The sequence below is a fragment of the Ochotona princeps genome, chromosome 4 (assembly GCF_030435755.1).
Source record: "Ochotona princeps isolate mOchPri1 chromosome 4, mOchPri1.hap1, whole genome shotgun sequence".
NCBI classification, from domain to species: Eukaryota; Metazoa; Chordata; class Mammalia; order Lagomorpha; family Ochotonidae; genus Ochotona; species Ochotona princeps.
Window position 1 is genome coordinate 48,326,592 of NC_080835.1, and position 21,667 is coordinate 48,348,258.

The window sequence follows — 21,667 nt, forward strand, 5'->3', positions numbered from 1 at the left end:
CGTGTCTGGCGTACTGCTGATGTCCACCCTGGGAAGCAGCAGGTGATGTGGTTGTGTCTGTGCTACCCACGTGGGAGACTCGGTTGGCGTTTTGGGTTCTTGGCTCGATCCTGGTTATTGTGGGAATTTTGAAGTGAACCACAGATTGGAAGTTCTGTCTCTGTATGCCTTTCAAATAAAATCAGTATAATTTTTTTTTAATGTAGAAAGGACTTTGTTTTTCTCAGTATCACAAAGTGCCAGTTAATTCAATAAGCTGATTGTCCGGTGGAACTACATTGAACTCCAGATAGAAAAACACCACAGCCCAGTGAGAGCAGCCAAATACAGGCAAAGGGGAGCCTAGAGGCAAATGGCACCCCATGTGTTGCTTGAGCATGCTTGGCGGGAGGAAGAAGCACCCAGGTGCTCCTGTTGACATCTCGGAATTTATTTATTTATTTATTTATTTATTTATTTATTTATTTATTTATTTTATGATCTTTACGTAGTTGATTAGGGCTCAAAGGATCTAAGGGCTACAGGAAAGTGGGTAAGACCATTGTTTCCACATTCTCTTTTTTTCTTCCTGTATCTGGGGGAGGGGAGAGACAGAGGGAGAAGCCACACCCAGCCTCCCAACCATCCCAGGTCCCTGATGGGGGGCATGCTCCAAGGGCATTGTTCAAGTGGCTTCGATAGTTCAGCTGTTCTGAATTACTGCCAGTCTCACCACCCAGGTACTGCTGTTGACACCGTGGAATTTTCTAAAAAGAGCTGGGGAGGGGATGGCCACGTCTGCTTAAGAAAAGGGGGAACACGAACACACACAGCAAAGGTGGACAACTGAAGCAGAAGCGAAAGCCTATCGCTGCTCAGCCTTTTGGCTAAGATCAAGTGTGGAAGTGAAAGCCTAGATCCCTGCCAGAGAGACAGAAAAAGTAAGGATCCCAGTTACCCAAAAGGCCTCCTTCGATCTTTTCTTGTTCTTAAGAGTCATTTACTTTTACTGGAAAGGCAGGCTTTACAGAGACAGAGGCATAAAGTGTGAGAAAGATCTTCCATCCATTGGTTCAGTCCCCAAATGTCCGCCACAGCCAGGGCTGGGCCGGTCTGAAGCCAGGAACTGGGAGCTGCTTCTGGATCTCCCACATGGATTCAGGAGCTCAAAGACTTGGACAATCCTCTGCCACTGTCCTAGGCCATAAACGGGGGGTGGATGGCAAGTGGAGCAGTTGGGACAGGAACTGGTGTTCATACGGGATGCTGACCCTGCAGGTGGAGGATTAGCAAGCTATGCCACCAGTCTTTTGAAATTTTTCTAGTTCTGAGTCCCCCTCAAAATCAAAAGAGGGCGCTCTGGCCTATTTACTTGCGAAGAAACTGGAAGACGTGTGGTGGGATCAAACTGCTGCCAATAACAAGAAGCTTGCTAAGCTGAAGGGGAAATACCCAGAATGTTGCCGATTGTAACCTGGGGTGAAGGACAACCAGAGGCACCGAGGAAAGGAGTTGTCAAGGTTAAAGAAACTCGTAAGGAACAGAGGGAGGAGAAACATGGAGAAGGTGAAAATAATGAGGATAAGCTGGTCCTGGCATGCATTTCTTTGAAGCAGTTAGCTTCCCTGTGAAGCAGTTAAACTCCTTTTAAGGGGGAAAAATGGAAATGTACGGCAGGCTGTGTAAGACTTTTTTAAAAGTGTAGTTTTCAAACTGTAGTTTGCTTTGTAGAGCACACACTACTGAACGGGTCTTTAGCTAGCCCTGCCCTGGTATTTTCAGTGGCCGTTAACCTACAGTATGGGAATTCTAACCTCGCATGGAAATATAATTGACAATGAATGAAACAGACAAAAACACCAGTTCTGGTGGCGTCTGACACTGCAGCATAGCATGCTAAGCCTCTGCCTGCCATGCCAGCAACCTATATAGGAGAGTTCTGGCTGCTGCACTTCTGCTAATGGCCCGAGAAATCAGTGGAAGATGGCCCGAGTCCTTTGGCCCTGGGCTGCGTGGGGGGAGATCTGGAAGAAGCTTCTCCTGGCTTCGGATCAGCTCAGCCCTGGCTGTTTCGAGTATCAGTCTCTGGAATAATGTCTGATCAAATGTCGACAGTGTGACCCGGTCAAGTGGACACATTAAACCAACCACCTCTGGTCATCCAGGGGAGCAAGCTGAAGTAGTTCTGCCTGGAAACCCAGGGTCATGCCTGCCAGGAGCAGTACAGGTGCAGTGTGGGACCTGCGGAGTCCTTCCCACCTCCTCAGTGACTGGCTGGAGTGACAGACAGCCACCACAGCGCCGACTCCCTCGACCTCCCTCACCGGGCAGGGCTGAGCAGGAGCCACCCCTGAGTGGCCCACCGCCCCATCCCTCCGTTGACTGGGCATGCCCAGCCCTCTGGCTTCTGTGGACGCCCACACAGGAAGCTAGGCGTAGGCGCAGGGCCCGTGGGCCCCAGCCCTCTGCTACGGTGGAATTATGCACAGTGAAGTCATTCAGACTGGTGGCTTCCACGCAAGTGGTTCTCCTTATTTTTAAAATAAGGAACAGTATTACAGGGTATGGATATTGATGGTAACCATGGTTACAGTAAGTGAGTGGACACCAGAGTGACCTCAGCCAGAGATCTGGCATGCCCCGAAGGCAGTCAAGGCCACGGACGGACCAGTGATGGACTTGGGTCAGTATTTCTTACCTTACCAGGGCTCAGCCAGCACCCCACTTGTTCCTGTCTGCCTGCCCTCTCTGCTCTTGCAGCTCTGTCCTGTCTGCCTGCCCGCCTGTTGCATGGGCAAAGGCCCAGGCACAGACTCCCCTTTGAGAAAGGCTGTTCTGTCTCGGGTGGCCAGTAGACCTAGCAGACAGATCATTATTGGTCCCTTAGCTGTCGATGCGATTCACAATGCTTGGCCAGTATGAAATCAGCCTCTGTGAACGTTCATGTGTAACTCTGTGGAGACACAATGTTTTCTTGGCCAAACACCCAGTACTGAAATGGTTAGGACATGGTGTGGGTCAGTATTTATAAGAAACTGTTAGACACTTTACATTTTCATTAATGCTGAATGATGGTTTCATTCAGAACTCATTCTTGAGGCAGAAAGGAATCAGAGCAGCACATTATAATATATACATTATAATATATACAGCATTGCGACCGCTGCAATGGCTTAACTGGTTAATCCTCCAAGTGCCAGCATCCCATATGGGTGCCAGTTCATGTCCCCACGCTTCACTTCCCATCCAGCTCTCTGCTTGTGGTCTGGAAAAGCAGAGGATGGCCCGAAGCCTTGGGATCCTGTGCCTGTGTGGGAGCCCAGAAGAAGCTCCTGGCTCCTGGCTTCAGATTGGCTCAGCTCCAACTTTTGTGGCTACTTGGGGAGTGAATCAGTGGATGAAGATCTTTCTCTCTGCTTCTCCTTCTCTCCTCAAATCCGCCTTTCTAATAAAAAATGATTGTTTAAAAAAAAGATGTACAGCTTTGGTGTACTAGTGATTTTGTGCTGATCACCACTAAGAAACAATAGGTGTGCTCTGGGCCCAGCGCTGTGGCCTAGCAGCTAAAGTCCTCGCCCTGAACGCCCCGGGATCCCATATGGGCGCTGGTTCTAATCCTGGCAGCTCCACTTCCCATCCAGCTCCCTGCTTGTGGCCTGGGAAAGCAGTTGAGGACGGCCCAAAGCCTTGGGTTCCTGCACCCTTGTGGGAGACCTGGAGGAGGTTCCAGGTTCCTGGCTTCGGATCGGCGCAGCACCGGCTGTTGCGGTCACTTGGGGAGTGAATCATCAGATGGAAGATCTTCCTCTCTGTCTCTCCTCCTCTCTATATATCTGCCTTTCCAATAAAAATAATAATAAATCTTAAAAAAAAATAGATGTGCTCTGTCCTTTCCGCAGGGCATAAATTCCATGGAAAGGGACTGTCCCCATTCCAGGGAACACTGAAGGGGCATTAACACTGAGTTGAACCTACGCAAACAAATCTTACTAAAATAATCTGTGTATCTCATCAATTTCATTAATTTCTCCATATATTACTGATTTGCCTCCCCACGATTTACTACTCCAGAACCCACTATTTTGTTACTCCTCTACAAATTTCCATCTTTTTGCTACAATGGTATATACGCTTCCAAGTTTAAGCACCTTTGATTTTTCACTTCTTGTTCATGAAGCTTCCCTGTGCCATGTAAGAATATTAATATCAAATGAGATGTACATGCGTCTTGCATGAATCTGCTTGTTAGTTTGAAGGTTGGAGACTCTCCAGCATAGAGGGAGAGGTTTTACCGCCCCCCCCCCACCGCAAAATAAAGAAAACAACTGGAGAACAATGGCTTTTCTTAGGATGATCCAAATGAGAATCCTGGGCTGGAGAGGTGACTGTGTCTAGAATCACAATGATGCACCTGTTCCCTCTGCCTTGCTGGGCTGCCCTCCACAGGGAATTATCACGAGGTTTCTTACTCCTACTTAGAGCCTTCCATCACAATGTGGCCCTGTTAAACCCTAACTCACTCCTCATGACTTCCCTCCTAGTTTTAGATTTGTTGTTGATTCATGGGTGTTGTCCCTCCTGCCAGCATCTGGCTCTGACTGCCAGCTGCTCTCTTGGGCCAGGTTTCCTAGTCCTGGTGGAGACTCTGTAATGGCCCATCGAGTAACCCCTCTTCAGGTCTATCTCACACAGATCCTTTGGTCTCAGTGCAAGGTGTGCTCAAAGTCTTCCCCAGCCTTGTGAGCAAACTCCAGAAGTGCAGTCTGGAGGCGGCCAAGGTGCCCCCTGCTCTGAGATGCATTTCAGGGGTCAGGCTTATCCTTTACACTGAGGAGCCAGCAACATGCTAAAGAAGGCAAGTAGGAGAATGGGCCCATCCCGGGGATGGCCTCTGCTATCTTCTGACCTCCATCTTGCTACAAGCTGCCAACTCACTGGGGGAGACTGAGGGTCTCCTCCACTTACAGGCCTTGTGGCAGTACTCTTGGGCCTCTGGCAGCTGAGACAGATCCTTGCAAAGGGGTGGCCACAGGGCTCCTGTCTCAAGAGTATCTTCAAGCTTACCAAGCCCACATGCTAACACGTTATAGTGATGAAGGTATAAAGACTATTGTGGGGAGCCATGCAGTTGGGTTGGATGGCATGAGTGTGTGATGAGCAGCGCTCCTCGGTTAGCAAGGCTACGAGGAGTTTCTAGCAGCGAGGCAAGGCCCGGCGGAATGTCTCTGGTCACCTCATTGCTGCCTCACCCCATTGTATGGACACTTGATCACCTCTCTGATGTCTCATAGGATTCTCCTGAGGGTGTTGTTGTTGTTTTTCTGCCAATGTGAAGTGATTCCTATAACTGGTATGACACCTCAAATTGATCAATCATATTATGATAAAAACATCTTTAGCGACGTAAGGCTATGACACACAATTAAAAGTATACAACAGTACAATTGAGCCCACAATGTCTCCAAACATCCTGTTATGTGCCCACTTTTGTCCTGGAATTTGCCCTAGTATAAGTAATGTTTTCCTTAAGAAATGGCTTGATAATATCTTGCAACTGATGGCAATCATGGAGGCACAAAGAGTTTGTTTACCATGCGCCTTGAACTGTTACAACACATGATATGACGCATTCTAGTTTCTCACCACAGAAAGCAAAAGTATATGGGGCATCTTCTAAAGGGAAGCAAATGTGAACCCCCTCAAAATGGCAGCTTGACTTATACTCTAGTTAGTTCCTTCACATATACTTTTCACTTTCATTGATTCTTGACTTAGCCGTCACGAAATAACCTATGTATAGTGTGTATGTGTGTGTGTGTGTGTGTGTGTGTGTGTGTGTGTGTGAGAGAGAGAGAGAGAGAGAGAGAGAGAACAACACTTACCAGCTAGCTCCATCTGTCTGTTTCTCTCATTTATCTTCTCATGCTTCTTTCTGTCTCTTCTTGGCCCTTTTTGATCTGACTCTGTTTCTGGCCCAGGTCCCTTTCTTCATTCTCTCCCTTTACGTGAAGTTGTGCCTGCTGTCAGCTCTGTGCCCCACACAGGCCCTCCCCCAAGAAGGGAGGCCTCCTCTCACCTCCTGCCTCCTGGTTCCACCCTCCTCTTTGAGCTACTTCTTACGCATCTTATTCTCACTTGCTCAGGAGCAACTCTGCGGGCTCCCTGGCCAGGGACCTCCAGGCCTGACACTGTCCAGTCCTGGTAAGCGGCCTCCTGTGCTCTCTTACCTCGTTGATATAGCTCTTATCTCACTGTTTTCTCTTGTATTTGCTTCTTGGCTGTCTTGCTTTTGTTTCTAGTCTCAACTGGCTCATGGCTCTTGGAGAGAAGCGTTTAGTCCTGCAGTGCCCCAGGACTCTGGCGGTAGCTGCTGAGCAGTAGATGCCAGGCCTTGGAGGAGGGAGGAAGGTACAGGAGAGAAGGAACCTGGCAGCCACCAGCACTCTGCCCTCTTGCTGTTGGGCGATGCTGTTTTTCACGCTTCCTAGAGAATACAGGCACGTGGACATGATCAGAGAGCCCAGGCACCTGTCTTTCTCTGCCGAATGCTCCCTCTCCGTATTGTTCTCCTCACAAAAAGGAGGGGGATATCGCCTCCACCGTCTTGTTAAAGGTTGATCTTTTCCCTTTGCTTTGGACTCATTCCACCCTCCATTCTGTTCCTTCTCTAGCCTCCACCACTGTACTACTGCCTCTGTTGGATACTTTAGCTTAGCATTCACATATATTCGACCTTTTCGCATGCGTGAACAAACAAAACCTGGATGCCACACTTGCCACATTACCCCAGGAACTTTTATATTTCTTTTGTTGTCAAGCTTCTTTGAAAGATTTGTTTATACATGTTAACTCTACTCTACTTACCATTTTTCTTTTCTAAATTAGTTCTTATTTTATCAAAGAATTATATGCCCATGATTTAAAAAGCCAATTAAGCTTAAAAAGTGTGTGCCTCAAAACTGTAGTCCATTACTGCCACTATCCCTCAATTCTTCCCCAAGGCAAGGACTTTAAATTTTACCAGTGTTTTACATCACTGCGTTCCCAAATAGTATGTGTAAACATTACTTTTTGAGTCAGAAATCTTAGGTATTATCTACTGACTTCATATTCTAGCATATTCCATCACCACCCTTTCAATATGTTTATGATCTAATTAGATCAATATTCAGTGGTTGCATCATTATTTTTGTTCAAACAGTATTCACCTCTGAGTATGTGTGGTTTAATATTGGATTTCTCATCTTACATTTTTCTTTTCCTACAGGTACTAATTTCTTTATTTTGCTTTCATTTATCTGGTTTTCTTGGAACTAACTGCTGGCTAGTAAGTTCTGGTAGCTTCTCAATGTTCTGGTATTTTCTCAAGTTCTTTCAAAAGGCTGGCAGCCATCAATTCACCTCGCACATCTTCTTGTTGGAGAAGTTCTTGCATTCTTATTTCAGGGCGCTCTTGCCTTCTTCCCTTTTCATATTGGGACAGTACCAGTGGTTTCAAAAACTCGAACAAAAAATGCAATGGCCAATGATGAGACAGTGATTCCTAACTCCTTTTCCAAACTGCCTCAGCTTGATGAGGCCAAGGCAGAGAAAAGGGTTTACTGTCTTGGTGAGGAACACAGAATGTCTGCTTCTGTGCTGGGCTCTTTTTCTCTTGCTGAAAGAATCGTAAGAATGCCTCCTGCTTCTACTGTTGCTCAACTGCAATTAATGATAGATTGGGGTCAAATTGTTTCCTGGTAAACAAGTGCTTCTGCTATGGATAGATCTACTGTGTGGGTGTCTTTGCTTCCAAAGCCATGGGTGGAGTTCTTTCTCTGTTCCAACATGACATGCAGGCATTTGGGTGATCATATCTACAATTTTAATAGCACCACCGCCAACAGAAGTGAGATAGTAGGTTTGGGATGAAAGGAGCCAGTCTGGCTTGTTTGGGTTTTTACATCAGCGAGCTGAGTCATTTTCAACTTATCTCCAGCTCCCCAACAGGTGGAAACAACCCAGACAGACTGCAGTGTTCTTGGCAGGCCCAGGGTTGCCCTCTCTTTCCTCTGCATTAGCCTGGCCAACAGCAGAGGTTGGCATAGGAGCCCTGAGTCCTCTCATGCAACCTGCACCTTTGGAGCCACCTGCTCCTGCTTTCCTGGGCCTGGTACTCCAAACTGGCCCATGACTTGTAGCCCAAATCCCTCGTTCCTAACACACTCCAAACACTTTCTCTCTTCTACTGGTACATTGTCAAAATTCTAATAGTTAAATCTCAGAAACTCTGGGTGACTGCATACTCTATTTTTAAAGTTTGTCTTTATTTTAAAAGCGCGCATGCACGCGCGCATGAGAGAGAGAGAGAGAGAGAGAGAGAGAGAGAGAGAGAATGAGAGTCTTCCATCTATTGGTCCACTACTCCACTACCCAGCTGGCAGCAACAGCCATGCCTAAGCTAGTCTGAAACCAAGAGCCAGCAGCTTCATCCTGATCTCTCTGGATTGCAGGGACCCAAACACTTTGGCCATCTTCTGCTGATTTTCCCAGGCCATGGGCTAGGAGATGGATCAGAAGTAGAGCAGCTGGGACACAAGCCAGCACCCATAGAGGCAGCTGCTTTAGCTACTATGCCACAATGCCAGCTTCAGCTGTTTCTCTCCTTATGGGGAATGAACTTGTTTCCTTCTCTGAGCTAGATTATTTCCAGTTCAGAAACCCCACAAGTGGCTGAGTGTGTGAGGCTGATGCAAGAACATGGTTTACTTTCTTGCCGTATTCCAGAAGTCCCTGCAGTCATGCTCTGTTTGGATTCACATAGTCTGGGATAGGCTCACTTCAACAGAAACGTTAGACTTCAACACAGTTTTTTCCTTACTTATCTGTTTAAGGAGGCATACAGGGCCTGAGAAAGAATGCGTGTAGAAAAGAGGAGAAAGGGAGGGAGAAGTGAAAGACAAATGCGGGGGCAGGGAGACAGGGCCAGCAAGAGAATCCATGCTCCCACACACCTTCCCAACTCTTGCTGACACAATCACATAGGCCACCTGGCAAAGAGGCAGCAGGGACCGACTCAGCAATATTCTCTGCTTTCTTGTGTATCCACTTTTGTTGGAAATCTGTAGTTATCATGTACCTTGTCTCTTATTTCTTTTTCACAGATTTGCCAAAAGCTGGAGCCGCTGGGATACAACCCAGCACCCACACACGTGGCTGTTTTGCCTGTTACGCCCAGGTACCTTCAGTTCACCAGTGGTCCTCTCCTGCTGCCTCCTTGGCTGCATCTCAACCTTCATTTCCAGATCACCATGGCCGTGGTCCCAAATCCCCAGCAGGCATTGATCTGGGCCTTGAATGAACTTGAAGAAAAAAATTTCAAATTATTGAAGTACCACTTACAGAATAAGACCCCAGCTAAGGGCCATCGCCAGCTGACCCGAGGGGAGCTGGAGGGCCTGAGTCAGCCAGATCTGGCATCTCAACTGATTTTAATATATGGAGCACAGGAGGCTGTGAAAGTGGTGCTCGAGGTCTTGAAGGAAATGCACTTGATGGAACTTGTGGATCAGCTCAACCTCGTTTGTTTAAATGGTGAGTATGTTGCGGGGAGATGGGAGTTTGGGACGGTACTAGAATCCACCTCTGTGATTTCTCCACGGATTCCAAAAGCCTGCAACTCATGCCTTTTCTCACTCTGCCCTCTGCGTTTCACTGGGAATGCCCAATGCTCAGGGATCCCAGGTGGTCTCTAACAGAGGGTTCCAGTAAATGCTGGTTGGAAAGGTCTGAGCAGATGGCAGGGATTTGTTGATAGAAAGACTACAGCATTTCATGGCCATCACACTCTACTGTCTACCTCCAGTTGCAAGGATCAGAGAAGGGGGAAGGTGTGAAGAAAGGGCTTGGAGAGCATGAGTGGCATCGGTGAAGGGCTTTGTACTAACTGGAAGAATTGGCTTCAGGTGTGGCAGTCAGAACTGTCCGTGGCTGCTTTCCATGTTTTTCCCGTGCGGAGTCAGCCTAGACAGCAGGGTACACAGGGCCTCCTATTCTTTCTCAGGGCATCTGGGGAGGAGAGAGGCACCTGCTGCTGCCTGTGCTCCTTCTCATGGGCTCCCTTCACTCCTACGAGCTCCTTTGTTAGACAGAAATGTGAGGGATCTGTGGACTCAGAGCTGCTCTATCTTTAGAATCCGACCCGTCTGTTCTCAGAATAGGCTGAGGTTACCCACCGCCTCCAGCTTCTCTTTCTTGCTCCTTTCTCTCTCCTCACCTCTTTCCATGGGAGCATTTCACATGAATACTCACCCATTCTCTTGGAGTCTTTCTCACAAAAAAATACTTGCTGCTATACATGCACTCAATACTTTGCACAAACAATACTTGCTGCTGCCCTTCCTGTACATCAATGTGCAAGTCTCCTTAAGCACTTCCCATGAGCACCTGTGGATACAGACATGGACTCACATCCTACTAGCACACACACACCATTCTCCACACTGATAGACACACACACACATACACACACACACACACTCCTATACACATATGGGATCCTTCATGAAATTAGGAGTATAATCTTCAAAAAGATTCATGTTAGAGATTGAAGAGCAGAGTCAGACCTTGGAGGGTCTATTTAGACTTTTTTTTTAAACTCTCATTTTTACACCTAATGCCTCATCTGTCTGGTTCAGATTACAGAGAAATATACCGGGAGCACGTGCGCTGTCTAGAAGAGAGGCAGGAACAAGGGATCAACAGCACCTACAAGCAGCTGCTCCTTGTGATCAAGCCCAGCGCTGAGAGCCCAAAATCACCTGGCTGCCTCAGTTCAGAGTGGGAGCTGGACTCTGTCCAGGTGGAGGCTCTGTTTGGTTCAGGAGAGATGCCCGATCCAGCCCCACATGTAGTGGTGCTCCAAGGGTCAGCTGGCACTGGCAAGACAACCCTGACCAAGAAAATGCTGCTGGATTGGGCCAATGGTACCCTTTACCAAGACTGGTTTGATTATGTCTTTTACCTGAGTTGCAGAGAAGTGGGCTTGCTGCCAGGAAGAAAACTGGACCAGCTCCTCTTCTGGTGCTGTGGGGACCAGGAAGCCCCCATCACAGAGATTCTGAAGCAGCCGGAGAGGCTCCTGTTCATCCTGGATGGCTTTGATGAGCTTCAGAGACCCTTCAGGCAGTCGAGTCCCATGGAGAACCTGTTGCACCTCCTCATTAGGAGAAAGGTTCTTCCCACGTGCTCCCTGGTTATCACTACGCGGCCCTCGGCTTTGCGGAATCTGGAGCCCTTGCTGCATCGCCCCAGCCATGTCCACGTCCTAGGCTTCTCTGAGGAGGAGAGGAGGGAGTATTTCAGCTCCTATTTTACCAATGAGGAGCAAGCCAGAAATGCTTTTGAGGTTGTCCAAGGAAATGATGTTCTTTACAAAGCATGTCAGGTGCCAGGCATTTGCTGGATGGTCTGCTCCTGGCTGAGGAAGAAGATGGAGAGAGGCCAGAAGGTCTCAGAGATGCTCAATAACAGCACTGACATCTTCACTGCCTACGTCTCCACCTTCCTGTCACCTGACGACAATAGGGGCCCTGCGCTTACTCGGCACAGGGTCCTGGAGGGCCTTTGCTCCTTGGCATCTGAGGGGATCCAGTGTCACAGATTCCTATTTGAAGAAGCTGACCTCAGGAGACACAATTTAGATGGGCCCAGACTTGGTGCTTTCCTGAGCAGCAACGATTACCAAGAAGGACGTGACATGAAGAAGTTCTACAGTTTCCGGCACATTAGCTTCCAAGAATATTTTCATGCGATGTCTTACCTAGTAAAAGACAACCACAACCAGCTGGGGAAGAAGTCCTGCAGAGAAGTGGAAAAATTGCTGGAGGAAAAGGACAAAGAGATGAATCTTTGTATGCAGTTTTTATGGGATATATCGAGAAAAGAGAGCTTCTCCAACTTGGAGCTAAAGTTCTGCTTCAGAATTGCCCCTTCAATAGCACAGGAGCTGAAGTACTTTAAACAACAAATGGAATCTATGAAGCATAAAAGGACCTGGGACTTGGGATTCTCCCTTTATGAGACTACAGTAAAGAATCTGGCAAGAAGTGTTCAGATGACTGATGTGTCATTCAAAATGGAACATTCAAATACAATGAGACCCCGTGGAAAGAAGTCATTTTGTGTCAAAACCAGCTTGCTTGATGGACAGAGAGAGGAGCAGCAGTGTGCTCTTATGGGCCAAAGTAACATGGTAGGGGCACAAAAGGCGATTTCTAGTGGAAAAGACAGAGAAACAGAGGAAGTAGATAAAGAAATTGGGGACAGTGGGATGGGAAGCAGAGAAATGAGAATGTTAAAGGATCTGAAACTCATTGAAATGGAGGGACAGGAGGAAGAAGGAAGACGGAGTGAAAAGCATGGAGTGATGAGAGATCAGACTAATGGCCATAGAGGAAGAAATGGATAAGACTATTCAATAACAGAGGATCAAAAGACTTGACCACTGACTACCCTTAGGGGAAGACCATGTAGAGTGAGTATTTACCATCAAAGTCTCAAATCCAGTTAGTTAGCATCCTCCTCCCAGGGACTGTTAATGGCTTCCAATAGGATAGTGTCCACTTTCAGTCACTGCTTTTACATGACTAAGCCTTTGAGTCTGACCACTGTTATCTGTGAAACAAACTTGTTGATACAATAAAATGGGTATTGTGGGCATGCTGTAAGATACGGATAAATGCAGAGCACATAAATCTCAGCATTTAAAGGAAATATTGGGGCCAATGTCATGGGGCAACAGGTTTATCCATCACTTGCTATGCAGGCATGCTATATTCGAGCACTGATTTGAGTTCCAGCTGCTTTTCTTCCAATAGAGCTCCCTATTCATATACGTGGGAGGAGAGAAGGTGACGAAGGACTTTGGACCCTGTTACCCAAGTGGGAGATGTGGAAGCAGCTGCTGGCCTTGGCCATGCCATGGAGGCCATTACGGGGGAGAATCAGCAGATGGGAAGGATTTCTTATTTCTCTCTGACAATCAAACAAACAAAGCTTTGTAAAAATATATGTGTGTGTATATATATATATATACACACACACATTAAAATTTATACTGTTCAATAATGGAGTGTTCTCTTGACTCTGTATTTGTGGTCAATTGTTGCTTAAGTAAAGAGAAGCTTCCCATTCTTTTCAGAAATTTCTAAAATTTGTATGTGTTGGAATTGAGCCAAGGACCATGGCCGACAAGAACTTCAGTCTTGAAAACTCTACTTTAAACCTGACTTAGTTCTCTCACAATAAAGCACCACTCTTACTCCCAGCTGTGTCCTTAGCTCAGGCTTTTTTTTTTTTTTTCTGAAAGACTGGTCAGTTCAAGCACTAAAGAACAATCTCTGCTTTGGATCATTCTTTATAAAAAGAAAAAAGAATGAGAAAAAAATTATAGTTGCATGTGCAGTCAGTTCTGAATCCTCATTTCCTAAATAAGAAAACAGGTTTCATCGGAGTGCCATTGAGTTCTGGGACTCCTGAGAGAGACTCCTTGGTTCCCGCATCTCAGTTCAGTGTTGAAGCTCACAGCATAGACCGTACAGGTCTCAAACTGACCCCAACCCAGGTGTTGCTGCTGGCTCCAGTGCGGCTAGGAGTGAGACCCTCATGGCTCAGGGATATCTTTCATACTCCTTTTTTTGGCTTTTCACACATTTTCTGGTTGTCACAGCTTCCCATAAGTTCATTCCATGTGTGCCACTGCAGCAATCTGCCAGACCCATGCCCAGATACCTGAGTCCAGGGGAACTCAGCCTTGAGAGGTCAGCCTGGTGCCTCATGAAACTAATTACTGTCAATTACCCGGTAGCTTGATATTTGATAATTGTATACATGGTATGTCGGATATGTGGATTACTGTGTATTTGAAGAATGTAAAAAAATGTGTGTGCATATTTAAAGAACAACTTGCACTGGATTAGTGAAACAGTTCAGTTGGTTGGCACCCTGTGAGCTGGGAGGTGGTGTTGACCCCCTAAATGGCTTGAATGGTTCCAGCATTCCAACTCCTAATGTAATAGAAAATTTCTGAGTAACAAAGTAGGTATCTAGCCATTCTCTGCATTTTTATTAAAAAGAAAAATTTATTATTCAGTTGAAGTTTAGATCTTCTATTTTAGTTCGGATTCGAAATGAAATTCAACTTGGTTTAAGCAATCATTAGATGACCCAATGTCATGATTGCTGGGTTTTGATATAGCTGACCCTTTCCAACAGTGTCAGAGTTTCACTCTTTCTCACCTGCTCTCTCCGTAACTGCCTAGCAATGTCAGCAAAGATGACATAAGGGCTTCAGCTTTGGTCACTTCATAGTCAGCAATCCCAAAGACAGTGAGTGATAGCTCCAGCAGGGGATTTGGGAGAGGATCTTGATCTGCCCCTGTGAATATGCCATAAGGCATTCATCGGAGTCTGGATAATAAACTTCTCTGACTGGCTAGGCCATAATCATGTGGCCTAGGTCACATTACTAAACACATCAGGTTACATGGATACATTCCCTAGGCTTGCTGGGTAAGAGAGGATGCTTTTCCAGAGCAAGAAGTTCTGATAATGTGGCACACAGGTGCAAGCATGACTGATGGATGGGACCTCCCTCAGGGGTGTGTGTGTGTGTGTGAGAGAAAGAGAGAGAAAGAGAGAGAGAGAGAGAGAGAGAGAGAGAGAGAGAGAGAGAGATGCTCCGTGGATATTCAGCCAGGTGGCTTAGAGGGAGTGTGCAGAGTCTGTTCCCACCTGTTCTTTAGGTATGTGCTCATGGGTGGGCAAGGAGCACACCCACAGAAAAGAATAATCTGTGGCCAAAAGGAAGGAACTGTGTTCCTCATGAAGAGTTGTGGGAACCCTTTCTAAAGAATGGGGTCTGAGAGTGGCAGGTAGAGAAAGGCTGGATGATAAAACACATACACCAAATAATTCTGGATTTCAAAGAAACAAAGAAAAAGATTTTTTTTTTTGCACAAGACTTACTGAAAAATGAAGTGTCATTTATCTGAAATTCAAATGTAACTGGGGTTGTTAATCTTACGTGCTCCATCTGGCAACCCTGAGTGGAAGAAGCTTGTGCTAGAAGGGGCTGGTGCAAAGCAGGCAGTAGCTATGAGCCACAGGGAGTAAGACATTGGCTGAGTGGCTCTAATTATTCTTGGAATCCTTCCCCCCTTCCCCCGCACTCTGAAACTTCAAAAAGGAAAATGAGGACAAACATGTAACCTCATGATTAAGATGCCTACATTCCACATTGGAGTGTCTGGGTTTGGTACTCACCCCCATTCCCAACTCCAGCTTCCACATCCTAAAAGGTAGCAGTGATGTTCCAAGTGATTCAATTCCTGTCACTTATGTGGGATTCCTGGCTTGAGGTCTGCAATCCTGGCTTTGGCTTGACTTGACCCTGGATGTTGCAAGAATTTGGGGGAGTAAGTCAGAAGGCTGGTGGCAAGAAAAAAAAAAAACCCTTGATACCCATGCATTTCTTTTTCATAATACACATGTCCATGAATGTTTTGAAGACCCTCTCACATGTGACAGTGCTAAGTTTGGCTTTTGTGCTATACATGGCAGAATCATCTTCATGACACACTGAAGTTGGGAGCATGACTAGTAGACAGCTATGAATGGCTACTGCTGATGAACACAGATGCAAAAATCCTCAACAAAATACTAGCCAACAGAATCCAAAAACACATCAGACAGATCATTCACCAAACCAGGGGGATTTATCTCTGGCATGCAGGAATGGTTTAACATATACAAATCAATAAATGTGATATACCACATCAACAAAATGAAGTTACTAAAACCCATATGATCATTTCTTTATGACCAAGAAATCATTCAATAAAATACAATATCACTTCATAATAAAACCCTAAGCAAGACAGGCATAGAAGGAACAGTCCACAACACAATTAAAGCAATATATGAAAACCCCAACATCAGTATCATACTGAATGGGGAAAGACTAGAAACTTTCCCTCTAAGATCCAGAACCAGACAAGGATATCTACTTTTACCACTGCGATTCAATATAATATTGGAAGTCCTAGCCAGAGCCATTAGGCAAGAAAAATAAATTAAATCAGTGGATTCTTCAACGACCTTATTGAGCTTGGACTGGCAAGATTGGCAGTGATTCATAACTGGTGAACTATCAAAATCACCTGAGCAAGAATCTCGGAGCAGCCCCACATCTGGCACCTGGGGTGGGTGGGAAACTGGGTGGGGCTTCTCTCTCAATATCCCCTTTTATCTCAGATACATGAAGGAAACAATGTGGAAATGATAGTCTTACCCACTTCCCTATAGCCCCTTGAACCTTTTTACCCTAATTAACTATGTAAAGATTGTCAAAAAATATAATAAAAATGAAAAAAAGAAAAAAATAAAGGAATTCAAATCAGAAATGAGGAAGTCAAATTATCACTGTTTGCAGATAACACAATTCTATACATAGGAGAACTAAGACTCAACAAAGAGACTACTGGAAATCATAAGAGTTTAACAACATAGCAGGATACAAATAAATGAACAGAAATGGATGGCCTTGGAATACACAAACAACTGTGTTGTTGAGAAAAATCTCATAAGAACAGTCTCATAAAAATAGTGGAAAAGAATCTTAAGTGCTTTGTAACAAACCTAAACAAAGACATTAAAGACGTCGATGATGGAAATTTACAAAACATTAAAGAAAGAAATAGAAGACATTAAAAGATAAGGAAATTTACCATGTTGTAGACTGGTAGAATCAACATCCATGTTATCAAATGTAACCTACAGATTCAATACAATACAAACCAAAATCCCAACAACATTCTTCTCAGGGCTTGAAAGGACAGTGCAAAAATTCGTCTGGAAACACAAGAGACCACAAATAGCCAAACCTGTTTTGAACAATGAGACAAAACTGGAGAAATCACAATACTAAAAATCAAGATGTACTACAGGTCAGTAGCAGTAACAGTCTGGCACTGGTACAAAGACAAAGAAATCAATGGAACAGAACACAAACCTCAGCGGTGAGCCCATACGTGTACACCAACTAATCTTCAGCAAGAGGACTGAACATAACCCAGGGTGAAAGGTTAGTCTCCTCAACAAATGCTGTTGGGATAGTTAGATATCCACCAGATGGAAATAATGCCCAGGTAGGATTTTTCATGTACAAGAAAACTAGAATAATGAAAGAACATATATTGCTTCAATCATGCCTATGTACATCACAGCTTTTATGTGAATGGATGTGGATAAGATTATATATACTTAGCATATATGTATATGCACATATATATACACACATATGCAATCTGAATTTAAAATAACTGAGATGGTTTGGGGAGAGTGGAGATGGGGAAAGGCTGAGCAGTGCATATCAAAACACAGTAGTGTGAATATGAATACTCATGACAGAAAAGAGTCCAATAAAGCGTTGAATGCATTAATGTTTTGGGACCAATCTGAAATACATGAACTATCCATGGAGGACACATTCTGAGACGTGCAGTGCACAACAGCAAGCCATAGTAATGCCATCCTGAGTCTCATCCCTTTGTTTTGTTCTCGATCTCACTTGGTAGATTGACCACCTGTTAACCCAGGTGGCACTGCTCCAGGCCATACAGGTTATGTGCTGTCTCCAGCAGGATGTCTGCGAGGTTAGCCCTTAAAGCTCTCCTATTCGCTGTCTTCTGTAGAAAACAACCCTGCAACAGCTTATGATGCAGTTGTCTGTTCATTCCTGTCTTGACACCCATATGTAATTTGCCTCGATAAACTGTTTTATTCTTACATGGAGCTTCCTTCTTTACTCTTTGGGCTCAGGACTCTCTCAGAGGGCACTGCACACTCCAACAATCTTTGAACACCCAGCAGATGCCTCAAACCACAGACAGCTGAACTGGTAAGCATATAATGTGGCATCTAGTTGCAACTTTAATTTACATTTTTTAAACATTTTTTTAAAAAGACTTATTTATTTCCATTACAAAGTCAGATATACAGAGAGGAGGAGAGACAGAGAGAAAGATCTTCCATCTGATGATCCACTCCCCAAGTGAGCCGCAACGGCCGGTGCTGTGCTGAACTGAAGCCAGAAGCCGGGAACCTCTTCCTGGTCTCCCACGCGGGTGCAGGGTCCCAAAGCTCTGGGCCGTCCTCAACTGCTTTCCCAGGCCACAAGCAGGGAGCTGGATGGGAAGTGGAGCTGCCGGGATTAGAACCGGCACCCATATGGGATCCCAGCGTGTTCAAGGCAAGGACTTTAGCCGCTAGACCATGGTGCTGGGCCCTAATTTACATTTTTTCTAATGAATAATAATAAGGACAATTTAGATAACTTATCTCCTTAGTTGAGTGTTCATATCTTTATATTTTTAAAATGTTGGGTGAACTGAGCCCAACAATGTTTAAAAAGAATTATACATCATAATCAAATGAGATTTATTCCAAATTTACAAAGTTGGTACAACATTTGGAAATAAATTAATGTAATACACCATATTAGTAACTTAAAGGAGAAATAGTTATAGTCATATGACTAGAAAAGAAAAATTATTTGACAAAATTTAACATCCACACATGATAAAAACTCAGTAAAATATGAACAGAGGGAATTTTGCTTGGTTAGATAAAACTCTTGTAGCTAAAACCATACTTTCACAGTGAGAAACTAGATGCTTTTCCTGTAAGATCAGGAACAAGGCAAGGATTACTGTGTTGGGTTTCCTAGGGATGTGATATACCAAGAAAAGGAAAAGATGATTGGGAGAGAAGAAAACTGCCTTTGCTGCAAGTGACACAACTGCCTATGCATAAAATCCCAAAGAAAGAACAACAAACAAGTCTGTCCAGCTCAGCCTCTGCCTTTGCCCACATCCCAATGTGCCTATTAAAATTCATCCAGTCTCTGCTTTCATTTTCTCAATGGGACAAATCATGGTGGAATTGAGCCTCTGGTGTAACGAGGTGTCTATTCCCTGTAAAACCTTGGAATGCTGCCCCAGTTCACACAGCTGAGCTTTCTCACCTCACCTGTAAATGGAACGTAAGATCTCCAGAGGAGGTTACTCCCAGGGTATGCAATTCAATGTCATGTAATATCATAAAATCAATGCATCTAGTCACTGGATTGCATTCATGGGACTGTTTTTTAACCAAAGAGGTGAAATTCTGATTAAATGAAATAAAAATCAGAGACAGTGAATGGTATAGAATTGAAGATTCTGCCTGAGTACCAGTCAGTGTATTTATCACTCACAGCTTTTCCCACAGATAACTGCAGGTGTTTCAAAAGTTGTAACTCAGTACTCAGGTAAGAAAGTCAATTGCTCTGCCTTTCATATGCACATATATCTTTGAATAATAATTATAGATATAGATAGCTTGCTTGTGCAAATGGTGCATTTCTAAAGGAATATAGTTGAGAAGATGGGATCAGGGTGGTTAGAAATTAGGTCAATCATACAAAAGGTGAACCAGAGAAGGTAGTTATTTGCCTAAGGTCATAGAGAAAGTTAGTGAAATAGATAGATAGTTAGTGAATTCATCAAATTTAGGTTATCTCATGGTACAGAAAGCATGGAATATTAAGGTTCCGTCTAAGAACTCATAAAGACAATACTTTTATTTTTTTCCATAACTTTATCAATCCTACATTTCTCATAGAATACTCAGTTTCACTTAACAAAATTATTTAGTCTTATACATTTGAAGCTGAATATATACTTTTATCTATCAGAAATAAAATTTCTGGCTTTTTCTGGCAGGATCCATTTCACTTATTAGGAGATTTTCTGATACACACACAGATTTTATTATTTGAAAGGCCAAGAGAGAGAGAGGGAGAAAGAGAGAGAGATCTTCATCCACTGGTTCACTCCCCAGATGGCTATAACGGCTAGGGAGTGGTCAAGCCAAAGCCAACAGCCAAGAACTGTATTCTGGTCTCTTATTGTGGATGGCACGTACCCAAGCACTTGGTCCATCTTTCACTGCCTCTACAGGCAGAGTAGCAGGGCACTCACTGGTCTGCAAGCAGAGCATTTGGGACTCAAACCAACCCTCTGATATAGGATGCCAGGGTGGTGATGCTGTGCCATGGTACTGGCCTCTAAAATGTACTGTAGTTAACATAGACATTTAGTTTTAATATATCACTGTGGTCCTATACAGCACATCAACTTTCCTTTTACTCTTTACTAATGGCTTAATGCTCTAAACTCAAATATGACATGTCTTCAGCTTGCTGTGCTTTTGTTTGTTGGTTTCCTCATGTTCCACACTGAAATTATGCTTGTTTACAAACCATCACACAAAGGCCAGTGGGCCTCCAGTCTGGTATTAAAGTGTCAGTGAAGACTGGGCAAATTAGTCTTCTGTGTGATGCTTTTCTCTTTTGTCTAAAAGACATTCCCACCCATGACATCCTGTGACTATGGCTATTCACCTTCGCTTTCTCTCCCTCATTTAAACTTCTCAAGTAGTTACAACTCTGGTTTCCTTTAAATAAAGCCTGAGAAATGAGCATTTCATTCTACTGATTGACAAGATTTGGGGGAAAGGAGAGTGTGAGACAAAAGTGAGAAGGACAGATTGGAGAAGCAGATACAAAATATGGGAAGCCAGTTAGGATTTCATCTAATGGTAGGGGGAGGCAGAGCAGAAAAAAACGTAGACTGCAGTAGACTTCAATATCAGTGGACATGGATTTGCTGAGGGGTTCTAGATTTTAAAGACTTGAGGGCTTCAAAAATGTGTAAAATTTTGGGGACAGAGAGAGAGCTGATCTGGGTGACAACTGGGAGAACAGAGCGTTCTGTTCCGAGAGAAACTCTAAAGAACAGCTGACTGGGAGCAAACTGGTCAGCTCTGTTTATGGCTGCCTGGCTGAAAGCAAGCAAGGCAGCATATGTGTCCCCTATGTGTCCACCCACCACTATGCCACCTGCCCTTCAGCCTGCTTCCCAACTGCATGAAGCAGAGGCCTTGCAGTCTGAAGTTCTCTGTTAACAAATTAGAACCAAAGAGGACAACCAAGGATTATTTTGCATCTTCCAACCATGCAGATGGAAGTGAGTACTGGAAGAGGCAGAGACTGTTCTTGGAGGTTGTGACAGAGTCAGAATTAGCTCCCACTCCAGTGGTAGCTCCAGCTCCACGGAGCCTCAAATGTTTCTGTTCTCTTGTCTTTGACTTATTTTTCTTTGACATTGTATTTGCTAATGGTAGAATCAAGGGTTTTCTAATTTTAGTATTTATTCCTCTATTAATCCTATAGATATTGGTTAGTGATCTCTGATGTCAATATCTATTATAGCCACAGAGAGTAAGAAATAAAGCCAGGTTCTTGTCCTCCTTGAGTTTACATTCTACAAGGGGAAGTCAGATAATAGACACATAACCAAAGTTAACATAAATGACTTCAGTTAGTGATGAACGTTGTGATAAAATTAAGCCAAGAAGGTTACAGTCAGAGACTGCTGGGGTGGTATGAGTGGGCTGATGTTGTAAGCTGTGTGGTTAAATACAAACTCTCATAGAGTTTATGGCTCAAAATGATCTCTAATGATGCAGAGTCTCCCATGTGAGGGATGTCCAATTGGTGTTTCAGAGTAGATAATGATTTAATGAGCTCTCTCCCTCTCTCTCTTTC

General features: G+C 44.5%; 1 protein-coding gene and 1 long non-coding RNA gene across 3 annotated transcripts in view; one reads left to right on the plus strand and one right to left on the minus strand.

Moving 5' to 3' along the window:
• NLRP10 (NLR family pyrin domain containing 10) lies at positions 1 to 12,460 on the plus strand. 2 transcript variants are annotated; one of them, XM_058663434.1, is made up of 3 exons: positions 1 to 42; positions 9,264 to 9,552; positions 10,656 to 12,460. In XM_058663434.1, exons 2-3 carry the CDS (start codon positions 9,270 to 9,272, stop codon positions 12,425 to 12,427), a joined length of 2,055 nt encoding a protein of 684 aa, XP_058519417.1. In that variant the 5' UTR covers positions 1 to 42; positions 9,264 to 9,269; the 3' UTR covers positions 12,428 to 12,460. The 2 variants fall into 2 exon arrangements, with proteins under 2 accessions (XP_058519417.1, XP_004593904.4); XM_004593847.4 differs by lacking the exon at positions 1 to 42 and adding an exon at positions 5,992 to 6,180.
• LOC131480199 (uncharacterized) overlaps positions 11,323 to 21,667 on the minus strand; it is a 19,955-nt gene continuing 9,610 nt past the window's right edge. Inside the window, exons 2-3 of the long non-coding RNA XR_009245325.1 lie at positions 15,283 to 15,409; positions 11,323 to 11,437 (exon numbers count right to left, since the gene is read on the minus strand). This is a non-coding gene — a long non-coding RNA (uncharacterized LOC131480199). The remainder of the gene's footprint in view (positions 11,438 to 15,282; positions 15,410 to 21,667) is intronic.

Excerpts from the sequence above, each read along its gene's own strand:
- NLRP10 (XM_058663434.1), top strand. The coding sequence starts at position 9,270 with ATGGCCGTGGTCCCAAATCCCCAGCAGGCATTGATCTGGGCCTTGAAT. Across the intron at positions 9,553-10,655 it reads CAACCTCGTTTGTTTAAATG|ATTACAGAGAAATATACCGG; the intron begins GTGAGTATGTTG and ends TGTCTGGTTCAG.